Source organism: Salvia miltiorrhiza, chromosome 1, assembly GCF_028751815.1.
Source record: "Salvia miltiorrhiza cultivar Shanhuang (shh) chromosome 1, IMPLAD_Smil_shh, whole genome shotgun sequence".
In the NCBI taxonomy this organism is placed as follows: Eukaryota; Viridiplantae; Streptophyta; class Magnoliopsida; order Lamiales; family Lamiaceae; genus Salvia; species Salvia miltiorrhiza.
This window is the reverse complement of record NC_080387.1, coordinates 62,424,322-62,441,119: the sequence shown is the minus strand read 5'-3', so window position 1 is coordinate 62,441,119 and position 16,798 is coordinate 62,424,322. Positions and strand designations below refer to the sequence as shown.

Below are 16,798 nucleotides of genomic sequence, written 5' to 3'. Positions count from 1 at the left end.
AGAAAATAAAATATCTTAAAATTTTCATAACTTATTCGTTTTAAATTCATTTTTGATGATTTTTTTTTACCATATTAAAAAACTTGTCACAAAATTAAATTTAAGATGCATATTGAATATTTTTATTTTTCATAAATAAAATTTTGTGATGTTTAGAAAATAATTAAAATTATATAAAAAAAAAGAGAAAATATTGAAAAATTTGATGGAAGAAGAGAGAAAAAATAGAGGGAAAAAATGGAGGACAAAACTCCTCTTTTATATATTATATAGATTTGATTTTTTGACAATCTTTTTAATTGTTGCAAAAATTTCAACGAGCTTTCAATTTGTTGCAATGTCCGTCCGGAGAAATTTTTCGGTCAAATTAAATCTGAGTTGGCAGTCGGAATGCCAACGTGGTATCAAAAATACCAAATCACACTCACAAACCCCCCCTCACACGTCAGCCTCCCCCTCCCACGACACTCTTCCCCCTCCCAAATGAAATGCCACCTGACCACCCAGATGAATGGCCATCGGCTGTCCTCTAGCCCCGCCGCCGGCGCCATCATCTTCGCCGTCTCTGAATTCCCCAACTCCCGCCCCTTCCACGTCTCTGAGATTCCCCAACGAGTGGTTGAGATTTTCGACGACCTCAGCAGCCTCCATGGAGCTCTTGACTTAATTAAAACTCAAGAAAGTTGGCAACCTAAATGAGTTTGGAGATACAAGGAGAGGCCGCAACGGAGTGAGAGAGAGAGAGAGGGGGAGCGGATGAAGTAGCGGCGGTGGAGGAAGTGAAAGAGATGGTGAGAGACAACCGGGAAATGGGGAAGAGAGAGAGATAGGGCGATGTGGGAGGGGGAGGGGGGAAGAGAGAGAGAGGCTGACGTGGGGGGTTTGTGAGTGTGATTTGGCATTTTTTATGCCACGTTGGCATTCCGACTGCCAACTCAGATTTAATTTGACCGGAAAATTTCTCCGGACGGACATTGCAACAAATTAAAAGTTCGTTGAAATTTTTGCAACAATTAAAAAGATTATCAAAAAACCAAATTTGAATTAAAGTGGGGTATTTCCATGCAATTTGCCCTAAATAAAATTATAAAAATAATAGTTAGTATTTTTATATTATTATCCTTATACGAAAAGTTCAATGATTATAAAAAGTATTTTATATAAATCCGTGTAATAGTATTATTTATACTATCATACGAATTTTGATAACACAAAATATTCGTATAAATCGTGTAAGCTATGTAAATGCATAATAGTAGAAAATGACTATTTTTTATATTTTTATTTATATAAATAGAATTATTTTTGGTTATATGAAAAATGCTATAATTTGATATTGTCTCTTTTTATATACACAAATTCTCATTTGCAGTTGTTTGTATGGTGTGAATTATTTACACACTTTAATAGTAATTTAGAAAAATATTCGTAAAGCATGAGATTACAAATGTATTAATAAAATATATAAATGATCTATATCGTGCAAATATTCCCATGGAAGACATGATGTTTAGATATTGCTTGTCAGATAATACAATTCGATCAATCCAAAACCGCAGCATATTTAAATAAAGAAGGATGAGACAAAATATATGGAGCAAAATGCAATGGAATGATTTAGTCATCTGCGATAATACAATGAGAAGTTCAATATATGAGATTTTTATATAATTTTTTCTTTTGGAAGATGAGCATGTCATATTTCAGGATAAAACAATTGTTGAAATTGGTTTCTTTGTTAATTTTTTATTTTTAGTACTTTTTTTTAAGTAAATGGGAGCCAATCTGAATGTGCACGTACAAATGTTCCAGTATTTTTTTAAAAAAAAAATCTTACTTTTGTTTGTTTCCGCATTTGTATTTGACAAAATTAGGTGGTGGCAAGTTCAATTTACAATAAATACTAGTACGTCCATCCGTGCGATGCACGGTAAAATTGAATTAAACGACATGTTTAAATAAATAAATAAATATAAATATTAAATAGAAACAAATATATAACAAATGAAAAATATGGTTTAAATTTATAAATGCAATTTTCAATTATGTATAAAGTGTAATGATAATTATAGTTATTAAATTATTTTAAATTATTTGATAATGAATATTAATATTACATGTTATTATTCTAGAGAATTTCACATAATGATAATAAATAAATATTTTCATACATAAACATAAACAAAAAGTTGTAAATTTTTAACAAAGAAAAAGAAAATAAAGTATTTTGAAATTTTAATAACCTATTCATTTAAAATTTATTTTTAATGATTTTTATACCATACCATATTAAAGATCTTCTGCCGAACTTAAATTAAGATGCACATTGAATGTTTTTTCATAAAATAAATTTGACGATGTTTAGGAAAGAATTAAAATTATAAATAAAAAAGAGAACAAAATAGTAAAAAATTGATAGGAAAAGGGAGAGAAAACTCCTCTTTTATGTATTATATATATATAGATATAGATTTTGGAAATCCAACTGTATGGTTATGCAGTATAGCTAGTTTGTAGATACATGTGAACTAGCATAAGACCGTTTTATAATTTATTGAAATTTTATTATACAATGCCGACCTAAAACTTTTTCGATGTAAGAAAAAGAAAAAGTAAAAATTTAAAATATGTGGTCTTCATTCAAATAGTATAGATTTTCAATTATATGCATAAAACAACAAGAGGAAGATTGATATTCAATAATTGATTGCAAGATAGGGTTCAATAATTCATGGATGAAAGGGCTCTATTATCTAATTTGTGGCACAAGTGTTTTGGGGACCCTCCATCTATTGAAATTCTAGAGCTTGAAAATTCAGTCATTTAATATGGTCAATGTCACGATACAATTTTGTTAAAATCGATAGTGCCTCGGTCCACGTATATATAAAGTTATATTATAATGAAATTATTATTTATATTATAATAAAATTATTATTTTTCGTGAGCACGGAAAATATATATATAAGATTAAATTATAGTGAGATTGTTTTTTTTAGAAGTGAGATTAATGAATAAACTAGTATATATTATTGAATAAAAATATTTAAGAAATTAATAAAATTTTTGCTTCCTTCAAAATTCAAACTCAGGTAAAAAAAAATCCCTTCAAACAAATATAGACCATATGATACATCAAATCAACACCCACAGATCAAATTTAAGATCTCCGTACTAATGTTTATAAGCTCAACCTAATGTCCTTTCTTTTTATACACACATATATAGAGGGATGCACTAAGATAAAAATTCATTTTAAAATATAAAATATAAATCATTTTCAACCATTAGATCATCAAGATCTACAGTTAATTTATTACTTTGTTTGATGAATTTATGATCTTGAGTTCGAATCCCATAGGTAGCAAAAAAATTAATTTTCACAATTTAGATATTTACACAACGAATTCATACATGTTCCACATATAATTCATACATCTTCATACGATTTCTCTAAGATTAAATTTCAACCGTTAGATATACATATTTATATATAGAGAGAGGAGGGTTAATATATATATATATATATATATATATATATATATATATATATATATATATATATATGGAAGAGCTACCGTGAGAGCACCTTTTAAAATAAGAAATAAGAACTAGGAAAAATGTATGAATTTTATGTAGGACACGTATAAATTCGATGTATAAAGGTATGAATTGCGAAAAATAAAATTTTACTACCTTTGAGATTTGAACCCAAGACCATGAATTCATCTAACAGGATGATGAATCGAATAAAAACACATTATTTTGTATAAAATAGAAACCATTTTCAGCCTTTAGATCATCAAGATCTACGGTTGATTCATCACCTTGTTGGATGAATTCAGCTGAGTTCGAATCCCAAAGGTAGCGAAAAATTTATTTTTCGCAATTCATACCTTTATGCAGTGAATTCATACGTGTTCAACATAAAATTCATACATTTTAATGCGTTTTTATTTTATACAAAAAAATGTGTTTTTATTATATATATGATAGGAAAGAGTTCAATGGAGACCACTCCCCTATATAGATAATGAAGACCAAATTAGAGTCATTGATCTACCAAAATCAATGAATCAGATTCATCTGAATTCTTCAAGTTTATGAAATCCCGTAAATTCCTCATTTTCCAATTCTGCGAACCAACGAACATTATTATTAACTTACGAACATACTAATGTTCGTCGATGTGTTCGTATAAAAAATAAATTAACATAATAATGTTCGTCGATATGTTCGTATAAAAACAAATGAACATACTAATGTTCGTCGATATGTTCGTATAAAAACAAATGAACATACAAATAAACATATTTATGTTCGTAAGTTCATAATAATGTTCGTTGGTTCCCAAAATTGAAAAATGAGGAATTTACGGGATTTCCTAAACTTGAAGAATTCAGATTAATCTGATTCATTGATTTTGGTGAGATCAATGACTCTTATTTGGTCTCCATTCTCTATATATATAGTGGTCTCCATTGAAGCTAACCCTATATATATAGGGTTAGGTTCAATGAAAAAAAATCTAAATGTAAGAAAGAAGAGAGAAGTAATCTCATCTGTTGATCTTATCTAATGTAACGGACATGATTTATTCACGCCATGTTCAACGGTTTTTTTCGTTGAACATTCGTGAGCATATACAATATTTTTGGGGTTCTGGGTTTCGACCCCCCATCTTTTCAACGAAAAAATTCGTTGAACATGGCGTGATAAATCATGTCTGTTGGATTAGATAAGATCAACGGATGAGATTACTTCTCTCTTCTTTCTTACATTTAGGCGCCTTCTTCATTGAACCTTGGCCTATAATGGCTAAAATAAGTTCATTTCTTAAGATATAAAATAAGAATCATTTTCAGCCCTTAGATCATCAAGATCTACGGTTTTTTCATCATCCTGTTGGATGAGTTCATGGTCCTGAGTTCGAAACCCAAAGGTAGCAAACATTTATTTTTCGCAATTCATACCTTTATACAACGAATTCATATGTGTCCTACATAAAATTCATAATTTTTTATTAGTTCTTATGTATTATTTTAAGAGGTGCTCTCACGTTAGCCCTTCCATATATATATATATATATATATATATATACATGTGTGTGTGTGTGTGTGTGGTCTGTTACAGTAGGAAAATCCCCTTATAGAGATAAGGAAGAAGAAATCTGAATCATTCGTTGAAACTGAATGGACGATTGAGATCAAGTCACTTTCTTATTTTAATTAATATGATTAATTACCGAAAAATCTGATTTTGGTTCATATCCCGCAAATTTATTCTGGAAGTTCATATCCCGCAAATTTCTCACTTTCCATCCTATGAGCTGATTTGGTTCTAATATGTTCATGAAAATATGTGTCGGTTGTTCATCGTATGTATATCAATGTTCAGATCCCGCAAATTTTTCTGGAAGTTCATATCCCGCAAATTTTTCACTTTCCATCCTATGAGCTGATTTGATTTTAATATGTTCATGAGATATGTGTCAGTTGTTCATCGTATGTATATTAATATTCAGAGGAATTTACAAAAAACAAGAAGAGTTCAACAAAAGTGTTTTGTATGTTCATCTACCTATATCAATGTTCACTGTAAATTTTCATCACATGTATATCAATGTTCAGATGAACTTATAAAATATATGAATAGTTCAACAAAAATATTTTGTATGTTCATCTAACTATATCAATGTTCATTGTAAATTTTCATTGCATGTATATCAATGTTCAAATGAATTTATAAAATACATGAATAGTTCAACAAAAATATTTTGCATGTTCATCTAACTATTCACAAGTATTGCTGGATTCATTCTGCATATCGAATATCAAATTAGATTTAATTAAGGTAATTAATGGATATGGTAGTATCCTTCATTCCTAAACGTGCGAAAATAGTGATTATATCACGTGAATCTTGTGCGTTCAATTAAGTGAAATCAAGGGCTGAGATTTTTTCTCCTTTCTTTGAAAATATATGCTTCTCCATTGAACCTTCTCCTATATATAAATAATGGAGGGACTAAAATAAAAACAGCTCTTAAAATATAAAGATGAACTATTTTCATCCCTTAGTTCATCAAGATCTATGGTTTATTCATTACCATATTGGATAAATTCATTGTCCTGGGTTCGAATCTCATAGGTAGTAAAAAATTTAATCATCACAATTCAGACATTTTCATAGCGAATTAATACGTGTTCTACATAAAATTATACATTTCATACGATCTTTCTAAGATTAACTCTCAACCATTAAATTATCGATAGATCAATAGTGTAAATTTATTCCTATTTTATACTCTAAGAGTTGTTTTCAGCCTAGACCAAACCGAAACCAGATTTTATAGCATTAGGAATCTGAAAAAGTTATAGAATGGCCACTCTAAATCCAACCAGACGAAGCTCAGGAAAACGCAAACAATCTAAGCAAGAGCACAACTAAAAACTAACAAAATCACAACCGAGAACAGACCTAAAAATCTTTGGAGCCCTTGGGGACTGGATGCATGCACAACCCCTGAATCATGAAAAAAGAATGCCAAGCATTGTGAAAAAGCTCAATAAAAAACAAAGAAGATAAGAGCCGCTAAGAACAAGCTATGAAATTGAGCAAGCAGTTATTTCAGAGCGCCGTGTAACTGTTCGGGAAAACACCAAGCTGAAACTGCCACTGAGGGGTACGCGGCCTAGCCCAGAAGCGAGAGAAAACCCCAGCGAGGGAATGGGTGAATCACACCAAACTAAAAGCATGACCCCAACAAGAATGACGGGAATGGGTGATTCTCACCAAGCTAAATGTAGCGAACATGGCTATGAGTGTATAAGTCGCGCACAACCGACTGAGAAAAAATATGAAGAGCAGTGAGACCACCGGCCATCCTCCCAGTATATGAGGGCTAGTTATTATAACCGCAGGCGCATTCCCTTTCCTGTAAATATGATATCCAAGTGGCGAAGAACCTCCAAGGTACCTTTTTGGAACGAGATTGAATGGTTCCAATAAGATCCTTTATATATGGTGAGATCTAAAACTGATTTGTAGGTGTTGATTTAATGTTCATATAGCTGATATTTACCTTGAGGTGGAAAATTTTTACTTTAGTCAAATTTTGAAGGGAACGAATTATTACTCACTCCGTCCCACGAATCTTGACATATTTCCAAATAAAGTAATAATTAATCCAAAAATAAGGGGTTTTAATTACATTCTCTCTTATACTTTATCACCTTATTACATTCTATTTCCTACTTTATCATTTTTATACTTTATTACCTACACACTTAAAACACTAATCTACAATTCCTTAATTCTCGTGGCGAAATCAAACGTGTCAAGATTCGTGGGATGGAATGAGTAATATTTAATACTTATATACTACATTATTCAACACTAGATACTCCTTATTCATTATTCTCACTTCTCATAGAAAATAAAAATCTGAATATTATGTACGATAGCGAAATTTATTAAAGGCAAACTTATATTAACCGTAAAAAAAGACCTAATTAAGCGAACTTGACCAAGTATTTACCATTCTTAAGCCAAACAAACCGAGCGCTCTGTTTGTGATCCAATAAATTTTAGCAGCAAACTAATTTCTTTAATTTCTTCGACAGGTTATGTTTTGAAATAAAATTTAAAGCCAAATATCCCTATATATGATCAACTCACTTAGCGTTACGTATCTTTAATTGCCAAAAATAAATAATATGCCCCCAAATTTATAATCAATCCCACGTCTTTTCTAGAATTTCAATTTGCAATACAACATTCACTATTTGCAGCCACAAAATCGTGTTGTTTCCTTTGGTAAAACGACTTCGACCTAGTGATGCATGCATATTTGTACAAATTTGAAAGGAAAATTAGGTGTTGTAATTAAGTAGACAAAATTATGTTACAACTGCAACATTCGTAAAGTGGTGTAGTAATTCCGTATTAAAATCCCCTTGTGCTTGAAAGAAAATCACATGCACAACAACAATCCCACATGAATTAATTGACCAAAAAATGAGAGATATGATGTAATCCACATTCATTATTATTAGGTCTTAAAATCTCATATAGAATTTGGAAATTTGTGTGTAATAGAAAAGGGCATGACAACAGATCCTATCCACAAAGAGCCTTCCTCCTCGTGCACTTCACTCACCTCCTTCCATCTGTGAAAGTCCAACACCTCCACCACATTCCCATTCCTATCCAGTCTAACCCCCATCCCGTTCCTACCAACCAAACCAGCCCAGTACGAGCGCAGCCTCGTAACATCCCACGGCACAAACCGAACCACCGCGTTTCCGATCCAAGGCTGGGAAATGAGGCATTGCAAGAGCTTCCCTCTCCGAGAATTGATTCCCACCCAAAATTCACCATTCCTGTTCCTCTTTATATTGTCTGGGAATCCGAAGAATTCCGTGACGACCTCCACTTCCCCATATCTGGCGGGTGTGAGCCACAATTTGTAGAGTTTGCAAGTGGTGGTCTCCACGAATAGGAGGAAATCGCCGCTTCTGCTCAATGCGACGCCGTTTGGGAACTTGAGGTTGTTGACGAGGACACTAGCTTTTCTTGTGCGGGGATCGAATTTCATCAGCCTTCCGGTGTCGTCGCCGCTAATAATCGCCGAAACAAACTTCCTGCATGCCACAAAAAATAACCAAAACACCGCTGCTTCTCAAAATTAATTACTCTCGAAATTCCAATGGATCCGATTATTTAACTAATATGCACATCCAAGTGAGGCAGACATTAGCATGTAAACAATTAGATTTACAATTTAAACCACTTTTGATACAATTATATATAGTACTGATTCCTCCGTCCCACGAATCTTGACACATTTTTCTTTTTGGGTTGTTCCACAAATCTTGACACATTTTTAAATAAAATAACTTTTACTTTATCACTTTTATTACATTCTCTCTCTTATTTTATCACTTTTATACTTTATTAACTACACACTTAAAACACTAATCTACAACTCCTTAATTCCCGTGCCGAAATCAAACGTGTCAAAATTTGTGAGACGGGGAAGTACTTTGTTTAGAGAATTAATGTTTTATATTAACGTTTCACTTTTCATCCTACGAAATTCTTCTAAATGATGCAACACTTTCTTAAGAAAATATTCTTCTACGTGCGATGGGCATATTTTCTTTAGTACCTTTATATCCACCGGAATATATATGCTGTAAAATGCATCTTTCATGACTACGCGTGAGATTGTGTTTCATTTTCTAATTGCACATTCGACACATAATATGCATAGTCTATTTATAATAATAACTTTTTTTTAATTGCACATTCGACACATAATACGCGTGAGATTGTGTTTCATTTTCTAATTGCACATTCGACACATAATATCCATAAAAATATGCACAATTTTTTTTTTTCATTCCTCTCATAAAAATATACATAATCTATTTATAATAATAATTTTTTAACAAAATTTTATAATTAATGTGGGACTCTTTTTCCACTCATATTATAATTTATATTTTTTAAAAAAAATTCGTGATGTGTTATACTATGAATATTTTTATGGAATATGGAGTATACAGCCAATTAGCTAAATATATTGTTACCTTAACTTTCATTTATTCTTGGATTAAAGAAAGGTCTAAAAGAATTTAAGTTCCCAATGCGATTTGGATGAAATAAAAGGGTAATTCTATGATATTTTCCGATCGTGCAAGCAAGTAGGGATGGTGTGTATTATTACTATGGATAAGCATGCATACCGCAACGCAGAGTTGTTTGCTGACATAATATATATATGGGCGTTTGTTCACGCAGTTATCACTAGTCACTACACTCCTACTCCTATCTTAATCTTATCTAAATCCTTTTCCTTTCCTTTCTTTTTCCATGGCATGGGTTACTACTCACCATATTCTTCCTTATTTTTGCGTCACATTTTTTTCCTCATTATTTATCTTTTCCCGATAATTACTTTTTATCCAATATCTCACCTTCGGGTTTTGGCGGCCAACTTTAATAATAGCGTTTTAATACACAAATTTCATATATTAATTGTCTATATAAATTATAAATCTTACTTTTAAATATATTAAATTTTACTATTTTATTCTGATTTTATACATGATGAATATTCGCACACAACTTAATCATGAATTTTTATTTCGAGTCCCCAAATCTACTTGAATGACAAATTCATAGTTTTGAATCGGGAACCCACATCTCTTTTAAGCAAATCTATTTAAATGACAAATCCATAGCTTTGAATCGTGAACACACATCTCTTTAAGCTTTAAATTGCAAAAAATGCTAACTTAAATACGCTCTCCATCCTACGAATTTTGACACGTATGCTTTTTTGGATCGTTCCACGAATCTCGACACGTTTCTAAATATAGTACTAACAATTATTAACTCTTCTCTCCAACTTTATCACATTCTGCCTTCTACTTTATCACTTTATCACATTCTCTCCCATACTTTATCACTTTAATACTCCCTATGTCCCACCTTCATAGTCCCTTATTCCTTTTTTAGATGTCCCACAATATAGTCCACTTTTTAAATTAAATTAGCATTAAATTTCTTTTTTTTTTCCAAAGTAACCTTATTTAAATATAGTCAAACATAGAATAAATAAGGGCAAAATTGAATAGTTACATATGTTTTGTATTTTCCAAGTACTATTTGAATTTTTCAAGTACTATTTATTGCATTTTCTTAATATGTGTGAAAAAGTGAAGTGGACTATGGAAGTGGGACGAAGGGAGTATTTTATTATCTACACATTTAAAACACTAATCTACAACTCCTTAATTCTCGTGCCGAAACCAAACGTGTCAAGATTCGTGGAACGGAGGGAGTAATAATTTTAAAAATTAGGACTAATTGTATAATGTAACTACAACATTTCATTACTAATATATTTTAACTACATCATTTCGGAATATTTCAGTTCAAGCCACTTTTTCAACTTCCATATCAACATTCATTCACTGAAAATGTTCATCGTGTGTAAAATAAAAATAAAAATAAAAATAAAAAATTAGTGTATTCAAAGGTAAATCTTCATGTGTGAAAGTTCATGTATTTAGGAGCTATTACTCCTTTAATATTTTTAAGATTTTCATTTTTTTTCAATTTCAATTTGTCGTGATTTAGTTTAATTTTATAACAATTAATTAGGGTTATTTATATCAATTTGGGGCTTATAATTACTTCTTTTCTCTAATACTCTCCCTATCCCACAAAAATAGTCACCTTTCAGTTTTCACCCAAAGTTAAAAAATTAGTTTTGGAAAAAAAAAATAGGCAATATACATTTGTTATATTTTTTCCTTATTTATTTCTTGGCACATCATTTTCATAAATATTGAGTGAAGATATTATAATAAAACAATAATTCAATACAATTTTAATTAGCAGAACTTAACTATATTTGTGAGATATTTGGAAAAAAAAAGTGGGATAGATGTAGTATTAATTTTCAATAAAATATCGAATAATTTTTTAAGTTTGAAATGTAAGACAGTTTACCTTCTTTGGAACCTCGTACTGCTGTCTGTAAAATACACGACTCCGGTGCTCTGATCAACGTCCACAGAATTTGTGAAGCCCAAACCAATTCCGTTGACTTCTTTTACTATTGGTCTAGAAAGCCCACCATTTGGGCCCACATAAACGAGGCCCATATATGCATCCGCGATATAGAGCCCGCCCGTTTTCACATTGAAGCAAAGGCCCAATGGCCTCCCACAAATGTGCTCCATTTCAGACTGATCACCGCCACCTACGCACCCATCCCTACTTACCAAAATAAAAATAAAAATCAAATGAAGTACCAGAATAATATTGGGAGCTTTTCGTTAAAAAAAATTTGGGAACTTTTTCCCCCTAAAAAAAAAATTAATAATAATAATAATAATAAATTGGGAACTTTTAAATACCAAAGTTTCATCACTTCATGTGCGACCGGCCGACGCTTTTAGTTAGAGTTTAGTAATCCACGGGAGTACATTTTTTATAATGTGGTATACTGGAGTTTGATAATTTTATATTGCTTTATCTAATTAATTTTTTTTAATTATATGTATTGAGAAAAAAGTGAGGCAAATAATGTTTATGAATTATGGAACTTTTTGTGTTTGAATAGTTATTTGTTGACCAGTAACTATTTAAAAATAACTGTGTAGATATAATTTGAATGTATAATTTTTTTTTATCAGAACTATACTAGTTAAATATTCAAATAATAATCACATGTTACGTATCGACTAAATTTTAAATACCATAAAATTAGAAAGTAAATGTATGTACTATTACGAATAATTTGAGCCACACCACGCGTGTCTCAATTGTGAATATCGAAGAGTGTAAAAGCTGGGTAGAAATGGACCCCTTTATTTTAATTATTTGAGTGCAAGAACAATTTTTTTTTTTTTTTGAGAAATGTGTATGGACATATTTGAATTGTCTTTTTCCGATCATATTATTTTATTTAGTGTAAGCAGTGGTCGAATCCAAGATTGTGCATGAGGTGTAGGAAGCACCACGAAGCAAAATCGCTAAAAGACTCTAGCACTATAGATTGTGTTGGGCTTGTTTCAACTCCCTCATAAATATTTGAAGTTCTTTTTTCAACTATTATTTGGGGACGAGGATTGGAATTTTGTATCTTGAGAATACCTTTATAAAGGAATTCAATTGAGTTAATTATATAATGTTCAGATAAATATTTAAAACAAAACTAACATGCACATTTAATTGCAAATATATGTGGGGAAGTAACTTCAGATGGCATGTCACACATTTCAACAGTCTTCTTTTCATATTTGCTTGGGTGCTCTCTTTTCTTTTTTGTCTCCATAAGTTTAAATTTGCATAAATATTTTAATTTTTTAAGTTACAAAGGAAGAAACAAATATTTTTTTCCAATGGGACATTCAAAGTATATATACTTCAATCTATAAACAATAAGATATAGAGTTCAAAACACACCCTCTGAAAAAAGCAAAAAAAAAAAAGGGTACAAAATAGACTAAAATTTAATGTTTACCAGCTTAAAATAATCTAATCACATGTACTATTTGGGCAGACACACTCAAATTGAAACGATCATATGTTGAGTTTTATTCACACCGGGATTGTGACCATGGCCAAAATCATGCATGCAAGATAAATTAATTATCTAGTGAATGAAGTATGTGCTAGTTTTCTTTCCATTTTTAAGGTAATTTAGATTTTTTTTTTCTTGCTCTCTAACTTATAAACTCCTACAACAAAATAAAAATTACATAAAAAGACAATGAAACGTAATTCAATTAATAATACGATCTTCCTCAACTTTAAAAAGATTCCACTTTTTAAATTTTAAAAAACAAAGAAAAATATATATACAAATTCAACATTTTCAAATAAATATTAGGTTGATGGTAATATCCAAACTTTGTTTTGTTACGAAACAAACATGAAAAATCAAGAAAAATACAATAACGAGAAGATAAGTAGATAAGTCTGGGCCATGGAAAGCAAATGACGTACCTACAAATTGGGTTGTTAGAAATCCAACACAATATTTGTGGATGTCAGTAAGTTAGCTCCTAAATTAATTAACACAATATATATATATATAGAGAGAGAGAGAGAGTTTTTAATATAGTTGAGAGATCAAAGAAATTTATATTTAAATTCTATGTAGATGGAGATATATAAATATATAAATTAATGTCAAGCCCTTTGATTTGTATTTTCAGACCTTGAAAAAAGATTGTCCTCAACTAAATTACAAATTCTAGAAACTTGCACCATCACAATTCACAAACGATATTTTATTCATCGAAATCGAATATCTGAATAGATCAGCAGCGTTCATTTATGCCTAATAATAGAAGCCCTTCTTTGGGGTTTGGTCCCCTACAATACCTTATTTATTTATTTATTACTTTTATTTTGAGTTGGATTTACGGCATGGAAATCGAATTCGGGCTCGGATCACTATTCACCTTTATTAATGAATCTTTGCAATTGTGATTCCTACCTACATGAAAATAATAATTTACTTAATAAAATGATTAAATGACTTACACGTATAAATTTTAAATTTAATAATAGTATTATATATATTTAAAAATAAATAAATTTATCATAATTTTAATGCATCAAAATTCGAAAAATATACCACATTTCTATAGCAGTAGTATAATAGATTTGAATTAGGCAGATCCAGAAGGCAGTAGTACATTATCCAAAAAGAATATAGCAGTACACATCTTGATAACGTCATAAATCATCATCACGATTAACCGCAAAATTTTGTAAGGTAACAGAATTTATGTATGTTTGCATCATAGATAACAGAATAGAATACAGGAGTATATTTTTTTTATTTTTTTCAGTGAGAAACAGAATGCAGTATATTTTTTCACACGCAAGCAATATCGCTCATACAAACAAAACAAAGCGAGCAGTGGCATCTCACCAAATAGGGGGAAACCAACTTAAACCGTTTTGGTTCTTACTTACGTTTCCCTATATGTGGTGGAGACGGAGTTCAAATCACAACTTTATTTAAATCGTAAGGTATATTTTTTTTTTCTTTTTCTAATTTTTATATTGTAAAATTTACTGTTATTGCATTACTTAAATTCGAATATTATAAGGTTTAATTTTTTTTAATTAATTTTACTACGAATACAATAATTTTATATGTTTAGTAAAATATTAAGAAAATATAATTTTCACGAGAATCTCACTAGTATTATCGGTTAATTTCATATATGTATAAATTAAGAGGAAGTGTTAATGATGATGAGAATATCATTTAAGAAAAAAAAGATGATGAAAATGTAAATATCGTAAAAAGGAACAGAAAGAAATTAAAAGGAAAAAGTGACCTCTTGGGCGATGTGACGGCGAAGTCCACCCACCGGCTTTCATTCGCCTGCCACCGGATAATCCTCCCGTCGGAGACGCCGGTGTAGGGGCCGCCGCCGCGGCTGTCGAAGGTGAAGCTCTCCGGCCCGACGGCGCCGCCGGGCATTGGTAAAACGACGGCGTCATGAATTTTGTTGGGCACCAATGAGGTATCATTCTTGAATTCTTGATGGATATTGGAATCTTGAATGCTGATGGCATCAAAATAGAGTAACAAAATGGAAACAACAAGAGCTAAAAATGCAGTCGAAATTATGAGGTTTGTAGTCATGGCTTTGGCCTGAAATACGATGGGAGTAGTCATGATTTTGTAGAAATACTGTGGCTGCATAATGGAGAAAAAAATGGATTTTATTTGAAACTGGCAAAAAGAAACGTCGTTACATGGTAAATATGTAATGCAAGCAAGCTGGTTTTTTGGCAGGGCTATTTGTTGCGTTTGGGGCTGCGTGGTAGCCTCTTTGTTTTTTGAGAGAGAGAAATAGCCTTTTTATGTAATACTGATAATAATGCATTAAAAACTTTTACTTCTCCACTAACATTCTTCTAATTAATTCTTCAATAACTCGGCTATCCATATTCATATTGTATTGTATTTTATGTTATTAGTCCATATCCATATAGTTTTGCCCATGATTTTTGAAAATTCTATTTTTTTAATAAAAAACTTTCACATTTATTCAATTTTTCCACCATTTTTATTTTCTCCCAATTTCTATTTTTTTTAAATAGACGTGGTGCTAATGTGGCTGGCCGCGCCACAACTTGTTGTCAGATAACTTAAACGCATCATTTGGTTCTTGTACGAAATTACGTCATTTTGTATAAATTTATGATTGAATCACTAGAATTGAAATCGAAACACTCAATTATCATTTGACGCGATCTGCAACCAGGTGATTGAGTCGAGGGAGGAAAATGGAGTGAGCAACCGAAGTTGGGGCTTTAAATGTTGGAGAATAAGCCTGAAAAAAAGAAACAAGAGGTTGAAGTAAAGCAAGTTTTGTGAAAAAGAAGATGACTATAAAAAGCAGGATTTTAGAAAGAATAGTGTGAGTTGTGCAAAGAAAAATGTTGCATTAAGCAAGCTAGAAGGACTGATGTGCAGGCCAAGAGAAGAAGAGTTGGTGGATGATTGCATTCCAGCAAGACAAGGCCGGCCGGCAGGGAAATTGGAGCAGATGAGATTTCGGTGCACGTGGCAGTCCAAGGTAAAGCTATTTCAAGGGGAAAAAAATGTTGAGGATCTAGGTGTCGCTACATTATTTGTGATTTTAGGGTTAATTACATTATATTCAATCCACTTAAGTGTTACGTGTCAAATTAAATTCATATAAATACCATATCAATTTTACTGTCATCAGAAATGAAAACAATGAGAAAATTAAATAAATATAATTTTTTTTGATAAAAATTGAAATTTTCAAAATTTGTGGGTAAAACGTGTTTCAATTAAAATTTGTGATTTTACGCGTATTTAATCCAAAATTTTACAGGCCGATTTAATTTTCCTGTGTTGGATTCTATAAGGTCTCCGGCTAAAGTGAAACCTTTTTGCAATGCTTGTGAGATTTTTAAAAAAATAAATGAAATCTCAAGTCATTTTGAAAAAAATGCTTTAAAGTTTTAGTTCATAAATTATATTTATTCCAATTTAATATACGTGACAGTGTGACACCTATTGGTAATAGGGAATATTTTATATTCTCTCTTTTAATGACATCCATATCTAAATTAACTTAATTTGCAGGAGGTGAAATCAAACAAAGTCTACTATGATTTAGCTTGATTTTGAATTAATGGCTTTTATTTAGTTGCCCCGATAGAAATTGGCAGATAGCGTTAAATACCTAACAAACCAGAGCTATTGCCCCTA

General features: G+C 31.1%; 1 protein-coding gene and 2 long non-coding RNA genes across 3 annotated transcripts; 1 reads left to right on the top strand and 2 right to left on the bottom strand.

The window, feature by feature from the left end:
* Positions 1-6,431: 6,431 nt before the first annotated feature.
* Positions 6,432-7,635, bottom strand: LOC131002651 (uncharacterized). The gene is made up of 2 exons (XR_009094372.1): positions 7,541-7,635; positions 6,432-6,979 (listed from the first exon to the last, which is right to left on the bottom strand). It is a non-coding gene; the product is annotated as an uncharacterized LOC131002651 (long non-coding RNA).
* Positions 7,636-8,029: 394 nt separating this feature from the next.
* LOC131002639 (protein STRICTOSIDINE SYNTHASE-LIKE 2-like) lies at positions 8,030-15,713 on the bottom strand. Its single transcript, XM_057929110.1, has 3 exons — positions 14,883-15,713; positions 11,527-11,793; positions 8,030-8,645 (listed from the first exon to the last, which is right to left on the bottom strand). Exons 1-3 carry the CDS (start codon positions 15,251-15,253, stop codon positions 8,069-8,071), a joined length of 1,215 nt encoding a protein of 404 aa, XP_057785093.1. The 5' UTR covers positions 15,254-15,713; the 3' UTR covers positions 8,030-8,068.
* LOC131002646 (uncharacterized) lies at positions 14,934-16,364 on the top strand. The gene is made up of 2 exons (XR_009094370.1): positions 14,934-15,071; positions 15,819-16,364. It is a non-coding gene; the product is annotated as an uncharacterized LOC131002646 (long non-coding RNA).
* Positions 16,365-16,798: the final 434 nt, after the last annotated feature.

Bases quoted from the DNA above. Each gene is read 5' to 3' on its own strand.
- LOC131002639 (XM_057929110.1), bottom strand. From the start codon at position 15,253: ATGCAGCCACAGTATTTCTACAAAATCATGACTACTCCCATCGTATTT. The intron at 11,794-14,882 runs GTCACTTTTTCC...TTTGGTAAGTAG, and splicing joins GCCGTCACATCGCCCAAGAG to GGATGGGTGCGTAGGTGGCG. The intron at 8,646-11,526 runs GTAAACTGTCTT...TGTGGCATGCAG, and splicing joins AGTACGAGGTTCCAAAGAAG to GAAGTTTGTTTCGGCGATTA.